Source organism: Osmerus mordax, chromosome 9, assembly GCF_038355195.1.
Source record: "Osmerus mordax isolate fOsmMor3 chromosome 9, fOsmMor3.pri, whole genome shotgun sequence".
Taxonomy (NCBI): domain Eukaryota; kingdom Metazoa; phylum Chordata; class Actinopteri; order Osmeriformes; family Osmeridae; genus Osmerus; species Osmerus mordax.
The window spans coordinates 1,273,618-1,283,129 of record NC_090058.1 but is presented as its reverse complement, the minus strand read 5'-3'; the positions used below and the strand labels follow the sequence as shown (position 1 = coordinate 1,283,129).

The window sequence follows — 9,512 nt, the reverse complement described above, 5'->3', positions numbered from 1 at the left end:
CTCTCTTCTCTCCATTTTGTCTCCAGGCAACAGCAATCTGAATGCTTGCCTCTTCAAAAAAGAATCACCATAACTTTGAGAGCACTCCACACAACGTAGCAAGGCACGTCACATTCACTTAATTAATTTATACTAGTATAAGACGTTAATCATCTTGTCAAGCAATGTCAGATTTCAAAGAACAACCAATTACTTCACATTTTATGTATTTAAAGTAAACTAAGACCAGATTCATGTTTTCAGAGGGTTAAAGATCAATACTTCATGTAGGCACAGGAGAGCTTAGACCGAGGCATGTGTGGTCATAAATATTAATCCATGTTTTAAACTCATGTCATTCACTGCCACTGGATTTTAGCATTGTTATTGCAAAGATAAACAATCCCTGTACTGTTGCAGGTGCTGAACATCCTCAAAGTGAAAACATCTGAATTCTGAGCAACATTTCATCAGCATCGCCGTGTGAAATACCATGGACTGTAAAACCTACTGTGTGACCAACGTCCAATAAAAATACAGAAAAACCTTATGCCTCCATGAAATGCACAACAGTCCTCAGATCGCCTGAGGCTCAGCCTGCCACCACAGGGGGCCAAGGAACAACACAGGAACAATGTACAACAACAACAGTCATCTTCAAAGTATAAAAACCGTCCGCTTAAATAAATCACAGGAATAAATCAGCTGATATTCACAAACACAGACACTTTACGGGACAAGCTAACCAGTATATGAGAAGCTTGAAGCGTTACAACATACCAAAGGTCTGAAGACAGGCCTGGATGAGTTCCTCCCAGCTGGCTCCCTTGGTGACATTTCCCAGAGACATCATCACCTTCCCCTGGGTCACCTGGGCCAGGCTGGGCTTGAGGAACTTGGGAGGGCAAGCAGGAGGAGAAGCCCTGGACCTGGAGGCACATCCAGGAGAGAGGTGTCTGGAGGACAGACACAGGAGAGGGGGGGGGGGGGGGGGTGAGGGGAGAGGAGGGGGAGGGTTTGTGTGTGTGTGTGTGTGTGTGTGCGTCAAGTCAAGTCAGTTTTATTTATAGAGCACATTTCAAAACAGGCAATGCGGACCAAAGTGCTGCACAAAATCATCAAATAAGGCAAAACAACAATAAATAAGAACAACAGACAAACACAATTACAGTAAGCACGAGTGTCCCTAAACTGACTCGAAAGCCAAAGAATAAAAATAGGTTTTAAGACGAATATGTGTCTGTGAGTGTGTGTGTGTGTGTGTGTGTGTTGGATGGTAGTCAAAATTGTTTTTCGTTCTTTCAAATTAAATAAAGGCAATTTTTAAAAGCTTTTCTTAACGTTGTCTAAGACCAAAAATGTCTGAGCGTATAATGACATTTATACGCTCTGTGAAGTGTACTCAAAACAGTGTTGATTGAAAATGTTAACACATTAAAACGGTCACATTTGTTATATCCTTCCTTACAGTCTTTTTTAATTGCAGATTTCTATTGTGGGAACCACTATATCAAGATTTCCTTTAACTTTTTAAACTATGCCGCTTCCAAAAAAAAACGACATGAAGATAAAAACATGCATCATCTCAAATCAAGACAACAAGACTTTCGAAGTAAATTTGGAGTACAAGATTACTGCTTTTTACGCACTGGCATTTCAACCATATCTGCAAAGTTATTGAAGATATGAACTTAAAACTCGAACTTAAAAACATGCAGAGAAAAAACACAATAAAGATAAAGAATAAGTAGCTAACGTTTTAGCGGAGGTTTTGCGTAAATAAACTGTACAGAATGTTATAGCCTTCTTGGTAAACATTTTCAGTCAAACTTACGGATGTTCTTTTTCCTTCCCAGTCATTCCTACTGTATTTCCATGTTGGTTATTTTCCTTAGATTGATATCCCATAGCCAGATACTGGGCAACAAGTGGCTGAACGAGACTATCCATCTGTCCTCTTCGATGAGCGCACTTCATTGCGTGCTTGTTTCACAGAGCGGCCGTTCGCCCGCGATGAGCTCACCATTGTTCTGACTTGTCAATGAGGATGACACGAAATTAAGATGCATCGTGCTGTGTCTGTGTGGGCGGAAAGTCAATTGAACAAAAGTTGTTTTGGGGATGCTTGCAATGCCATTGCTCAATAATATATGCACAGAAGGTAAAAAAAAAAAAAAAAAAGACCACCCACTTTCTCCCAATTTCTTGTTCAGGTATTCCGCCCACTATTTTCATGTATGCTAAGTAAATATTGTATAAGCCTACAATTCTACATTGAAATGAGTACCAAAAAGGTCTAGATAGAAGGGAAAGAATATGAATTGGCACCGAGCAAGTCCCAAAACATCAAAACATGAACTCCAACAGTGTGCTGCTGAGCAGGAGAGGTGGGGCTTTAAAAAGGCAGTTTTCTGGTCTAGTTTGACTTGTTTCAGCCTGTCATCGCCTGTTTCCTTGGATGAGCTCCTTTCTTACTTGTCCGGACAGATGTGGTGCACATGGGTGAGATAGGATGTGTCCATGTCAGGCAGGGCCAGACATCCCTGCTTTCTCCCTTCAAATCCATATTAGGTGTTGGTTGTAATGTTTTCATTCAGCAGAAACTTTTGTCCAAAGAGGCATACAGGGGGATTTGAACCTGTTGATCTGCAATCAGATGTTCTACCACTGAGCTATGCCTATCCCCCTGCTAGTAAAATGTATTGTTTTATACGTTTTATCTACTGTATGATTATTCCACTGCCTCTGTGTATGCTCTGGAGGGTGAGTACAATGTGAAACTGCCAGTTCCAATGTTGACATAGGCACAGTCATTGTATTGTGTTGGTCAAATCAGGGAATAACAGCTCCACAGAAACATTATCAGTGAACACTCCCCTGGCCTACTCCCATAGATTAGACAACCACTTCCTCTAGACAGTTTGTCTGAAACTGATAGGGCACTATATGAAGACCACAACATTGGTGTCTGTTGTGAGATAATCCTAAGAACTAGGATCAGCCACAAGATGGCTATATCCTCTAAATCAGTGTAAGATACTTTATAATGTGCTTTACAATGTGATTATAGGTGAGATTTACCCACTATTGTATTTGTGTTTGAACCAACAGTTTTACATTTCTATAATTTGCAAAAATGCCTCAGGCCTGCCATCATGTGGTTGAAGTCAAGTTTCACTTCATGTTTATTGAAGAGGCCACTCAAAACTCAGTTTGAGTTAAATGCTTAAAACTTTTATCTCTGAAGATATCATAACTACCATATGTATCGAGGTGAATATATTACAACTAACACACCTTTTCACTTGACACTATATATTTAAACATTAGAATAGCCAATACCTCACAATATTTGCCATGAAACAGTGCTGAAACAGTCACATGTCTGACATACCTTCTGTTGTTGCTCTTCAACAGAGTGGTTGTAGAAGTGAAGAATTGAAGCCGCTCTTGTTCCCTATCCATATGATAATCTCCACCCAACAGGAACCGCATTACTTTACCTCAGAGTTTACAGAAATGCAGTAGGCTAGGATCTGTAGCCATGTTGCAACATAGTGTGTAAGCACATCTAATTATGAAGCCAGGAATCTGTGTGGGTGTATTATGTGTGGGTGTCTGTGTAAAAAAAGTTTAAAGGTTGCAAAAATATTTTCGAAAACAACGTTTTGAAAGGTTTAAACAATATTTCTGAAAAAAAATATTTTCGAAAAAAGTTTCTAAAGGTTGAAAAAATATTTTTCGTAAAAAGTTTTGAAAAAAAGTTCGGTTGAAAACAAATCGAAAAAAAGATGAGAAAAAAACGTTTTGAAACGTTGAACATTTTTGTTTTGCTCTACTCTGTTTTTAGGCGGCTGCATATATGAAAAAAACAAACATCTAACCTAAAACAATTCTCACAAAAGGTTTCTCAGCTGTTTTTTTGTAGTATTAGGTGTCCTTAATAACATACTAAAAGTTTACCAAAGTTTGACCACTAGAAAGATGTAATTTTCAAGATGGTGTCCAAGATGGGAAGAAAGCCCTTAAAATATCCCAACTCCTTCATTATTTGACCTAGCCAAGTAATCTTGGTGTCTAACCCCATGTTTTCTGGGTCTATGAATCCATTGGACTTGTCTAAATTGCACTGACATGATTACATACTTATGGAATACATGATTTTGTGAGATTACTGTAAGGTTTTATCTTTGTTTGGGGTGAACCAGAGATGTAAACAATTTAGCCTATGTCATGTAACTCCTACTCAGTACGTGTTTTTGGACACATACCAGGCCTGTGTATGAACCCTCTAAAATGGTCACTCATTTCTATTTGAATAAGGTAATACATAAAAGTAATGCATCCTCTATAGATGTTTTTGAGTATAAAGGTGGTCAATTTACTAAACCCAACTAAATTCACAATTTTCAGCAATTCAGAAGACACTGATCTAGAAAAGATCAAGGAAAAGCTTAGCGTTTGCACACCATTCTCTCCAGACCTATCTCTGAGAAACATTGAAACTGGTGTTGTTGCCAAAAAGGAGGTGAATGTGCATGAGTTTGAGACTGTTGGCAATGAGATAATTAATTGAAAAGATGATTGGAAAACCTGTTTTTGGAATATCCTTCAAACGGAAGGATGAATACATTAACGACCTAACGGCCGCCATTTGAAAATGGGGCCTTTCTTGGAGTTAAACTTTGGTAAACTTTTAGTATGTTTTTAAGTACATCTGATACTACTGTAAACCACTGAGAAACCTTTTGTTAGAATTTTTTTGGGGTCAAGTCATATTTACAGCTGACTATTTAGGCTTCTCATACTCTCCCCTCTCTGTGTGTGGGAGAAAAACTTTGGAAAGATTGGGAAAAACGTTTAGAAAGGTTTAACACATACATTTAAAAAAAGGTTTCTTGAGGTTTTTGAAAGTTCCAAGGACGTGCAGTTTGAAGAGTAAAGTAGTCAGGATCGAGAGGTTGGTAACTACTGTACCCTGCCCCCCCCCCCTCCCCCAATGACCCCGCTGGATCTTGGTGGTATTATATTTCCGATTAGGTGGTGGCTACCCGACTACCCCTCTCCGGCTCTGCAGGCATGCTACTCCATTTGTTTGCTTAGCTTACGTCAAGAAAAGTTGCCTCGAACACGAAGCAAAAAGAACAACGTATTGTGGTCAGTTCCATCTAGAATAGGCCTAGTCTATATTTCTAAAAATTAAGTCAAAGGAATACTATGTATACAGTACTGATAGCACATATTTTCATGGAAGTTCACATGATATCTGCTTTAGATCGGATTTGTACCCCATTCTGCCAGTTTTCTGATTACTGCAATTCAAGTTTACATGCTCGCGGCTGGTTGTCGCACAGTATGACGTGTAGCCAGCTTGTTGCGAGATTGCACGAGCCTCCCCTGCGCATAACCGAAAGAACCAGCAGCAGGTCAAGACGGCACGGTCCGTATCTCTTTGCTGGCCTCATTGCTCTATCGAGGCCTTTCAATACAAATGACTGGGGGCGCCATCTTTAAGCAGCTTTGTTGCTTGGTCTAGTTAACTGTCTATACTATACACTGTCACGATTAAGCGATAATCTAAGTACTAGGGTACGCAAGGTGGGCCAAAATGACCATGGACGACTTCCAATTTCTAGACAGCTTTAAAAGAAAGCAAATAAAAATAACACTCAAAACAGCGACTTTCATTGGCGTCGTGCAGCGGATAAACCTCAACAAAACAGTAGTTTTGGATGAAGGTAACAAATTAAACCCATGAATCAATTAGCAATATGCACACAAGAGCTAGCTCAAAATCTCGATAGTTAGCTACTAGCTAGTTACCCTCTTGCCTCATAAGTAACAAACACTAGCTAGCAAACTGAAATTACAGTTTTTTATGTTTCAGTTGTTGATGTCAAGAGAGGGAGGAAGTTCCCTGGTGTGAAACTTTTCTTTGGACATGAAATACTAAATGGTAAGGTGACGGGGCATATTTGTTCTGTCTTGCTAGTCTATCAGGCAAGCAAAAGAGCAATGTTTCGTTGCATTTTCTAATCTAGCTAACGATTTTGCAGTGGAATTTCCCCATGCATCAAAGAGTGACAAGGGGTAAGTCGCTTGTGTTGTTGAGTGAGTAGGCATGATTGTACGAACCAACCTTGTTACGTTAGGCTATATATAAGCACCTGGCCGTTACTAAACTAAATGTAAATGTATGGTGCAGGGAAGCCAGTGAACATAGAGCAGAAGGTCACCTGACCGTGGCAGAGTTTCAGCCTTATAGGAAGAACTTCAGACTGGGTGAGGCTCACAGTACAGTCTCTGGTTAAGGTTAACTAATCATTCAATGAATCAATGAATGTGTAAAAGATTCACATGTCAACCAATTATTCTTTCCCTAGATGATGATGATAATGAGGAGAATTATGTTGACTTTGTGGTCATTGAAGAGTTTCATGAGAAGTTTGGGCCTGCAGTGAGTAGATCTATTAATATTTTGTTACAATAACAACTTTTACACAACTTACAAAAATGGTAGGCAGTAGAATGACGTCTAACCATCAACCTGGTCGAAATCTCAACTCAAAGGTGATGCACATCCGGAAACAACAGGTGATTGGCTTAGGAGCTGATGGAGTTGGGGCTTTCCAGCATGAGAGACTCTGTTGGTTACAGGTAAAGTGTGCGTGCGTGCGTGCGTGCGTGCGTGCGTGCGTGCGTGCGTGCGTGCGTGCGTGCGTGCGTGTGCCAGAGAAAGACAGAAATATTCCTGGAATCACCGAGATTAAACATGAGTGAGAAGAAGAACTTTATTACTCTTCATATTCTACAAATCCTCTCCACTCTGTTCAGATAGCCACCAAGAACAAAGTGTACCTGTTCGACATCCTGTTGCTTGGAGTTAGAGCTTTCAAGAATGGCCTTTCCATGATCCTGGAGAATAAGCATATCCTGAAGGTGAATGCAGTAAGCTGCTAATGTATGTATTACACAGCTTTGTTGAATACTCGATTCTGATTCCAAGGGACTATTATTTGAGCAAAAAATAGTAATAAAAAAATTCAAATCAATATCACAGTCAGTTTATTAATTTGTTTAGTAAGGGAGTCAGATGGCTGAGGGAGTCAGATGGCTGAGCGGTTAGGGAGTCGGGCTATTAATCAGAAGGTTGCCAGTTCAATTCCCGGCCGAGCAAAATTACGTTGTGTCCTTGGGCAGGGCACTTCACCCTACTTGCCTCGGGGGGAATGTCCCTGTACTTACTGTAAGTTGCTCTGGATAAGATTGTCCGCTAAATGACTAAATGTAAATGTAAGCAGCATTGTATTCCTGTTGCGCACTCTTTCCAGGTCACCCATGACTGCAGGAGCATCACTGCATGTCTATTGGCTCAGTTTGGAGTCAACCTCACCAACGTGTTTGACACACAGGTACATCTGATGACTTGCAATTTTTTTTTACGTGTCTTTCGAATCCATCCATCGTCCTTACCTGAGCAGTCTGGATGTCTCTCGTCCTCTCCCCTCTCCTGATCCATGCGGGCGTGTCTGCAGGTGGCGGATGTGATGTGCTTCTACTCAGAGAGCGGGGGCTCTCTCCCGGACAGGGTGAGCACCCTGCAGGAAGTGGTGAGCCTCCACCTCCAGATGCCTCCCTCTGGCCTGGCCTCCCTCAGGATCAGGTCCCAGATCACGCAGGTACAACTCAGGTACAACTCAGGACCAGGACAGCATGTGCCCAGCAGACAGACCTGGATACCCATGGTGTGTGTGTGTGTGTGTGTGTGTGTGTGGTCCAGGAGGACTCTGAGGTGTGGTACGTGCGGCCCTGCCCCGTGGCCCTGCTGAAGGTCATGGCTCTGGGGGTGGTGCACTTACTGCCTCTCAGGCTGGTGCTGCTGGACGCGCTCATGGCCGACTACACAGGCCTGGTGGACTCCTACCTGAGAGCCAGCCGCCAGGAGCCTGTCCACACTCAGCACATCGGCACTGTAAGTTACACACACACACACACGTTTTTGGAAAATGAAATGAAATGTGAACATCTGACGCAAGACTGGTCTATGTGTGTGTATCTGTGTGTGTGTGTATCTGTGTGTGTGTATCTGTGTGTGTGTGTGTGTCTGTATCTGTGTGTGTATATGTGTGTGTGTCTGTATCTGTGTGTGTATCTGTGTGTGTGTGTGTGTGGGTGTATCTGTGTGTGTCTGTGTGTATCTGTGTGTGTGTCTGTGTGTGTATCTGTGTGTGTGTCTGTGTGTGTGGACAGAGCTGTGTGCTGGAGCTTCCTGGGGAGCTGAGGGAGCTGGAGTGGAGCCGTCGGCAGCGGCAGGAGAGAGCCCTGGAGCTGTACCCCGTCACCGAGCAGGGCCTGCTGCAGCGCTCCAACCCCCGGGCCCACACCCACCCCTCAGCCCAGACCCCACCACACCCCCCTGCCCCTCCAGCCCAGACCCCACCACACACCCCTACCCCTCCAGCCCAGACCCCACCACACCCCCCTGCCCCTCCAGCCCAGACCCCACCACACCCCCCTGCCCCTCCAGCCCAGACCCCACCACACCCCCCTGCCCCTCCAGCCCAGACCCTACCACACCGCCCTGCTACCCCGGCCCTGAAACCCCAGCCCACAGCGTCAGGGCTCCAGGCCCCAGTGGACCGTCTCCAGCCCAGAGACATCCGGACAGCCTCTGGCCTGCCCCCTGTCCTGAACCCAGCGACCCCAGCCCTGGAGGCCAGGCAGATCCTCAGGAAACAGCTGTCCACGACCAGCCCTGCGGCTCCAGCTGGAGGCCTGGGCCTCATGGAGATAGTCCTGGACACAATGGGCAGAGGGAGGCCCCTGCAGAGTGGAGCGTCACCCTCCCTGCCAGCCTTCCCTGCCCTTGGACAAGGCCTCTGTCTCCAGGCACAAGTCCCCACAGAGGGCCCTGGAGGTACCCAGAAAGCCCCTGTCTCTCCAGGGAAGATGGCAGGGGCCTCTCCTGGCTCAAGACCCAGCCTGGTCCCCTGCCCTCCCCAGGAAGGGCTGGTCCAGCCCCTGGTCTCCAGCACCCTGCCTGGGGATGTCCCTGGCTTGGGGAGGGGCTCCCTCCTCCACAGGCCCCTGGCTCTCACCTCACCTCTCAGCCTGTCCTTCAGATCCTTCAGAAACACCTAAAATAACCCACCCTGTGAAAGGTTGTTTTCCGTGTGAAATGTTTGCAGTAGTCCAGTAGATGGCGATAAATAGTCAGTTTTGGGACTAAAACGAAAACGGGTCAAACATTGGTGTGGTTTGATTTCTTATGATGTTGGTGTTAGAGGCACAAACCTGTTTTGTCTATCATAAAGACACTTAAAAAACGTTTTGCTCTGTTATATGCCATATTGAACAATATGTAATTTGGTGTTCTTGCATTTGTGTTTGCATTGTTCACCGATTTAATTTGATTGATTTAATTGTTCACTTGAAAGTAAGTTGATTTGGGTCCTGCGTTCTGAATAAACTAGTTTGGGAAACATTTGCGGTTACTGTCTCTGTTTTGGCCTTGTTTGCTTGAGTAATGATTA

General features: G+C 43.8%; 1 protein-coding gene across 1 annotated transcript; it reads left to right on the top strand.

The window, feature by feature from the left end:
* The first annotated feature begins 5,587 nt into the window (after window positions 1-5,587).
* LOC136949017 (piRNA biogenesis protein EXD1-like) lies at window positions 5,588-9,120 on the top strand. The gene is made up of 10 exons (XM_067243210.1): window positions 5,588-5,717; window positions 5,867-5,935; window positions 6,363-6,436; window positions 6,550-6,636; window positions 6,814-6,918; window positions 7,311-7,391; window positions 7,515-7,658; window positions 7,760-7,951; window positions 8,230-8,355; window positions 8,479-9,120. Exons 1-10 carry the CDS (start codon window positions 5,588-5,590, stop codon window positions 9,118-9,120), a joined length of 1,650 nt encoding a protein of 549 aa, XP_067099311.1.
* The last annotated feature ends 392 nt before the right edge of the window (window positions 9,121-9,512 follow it).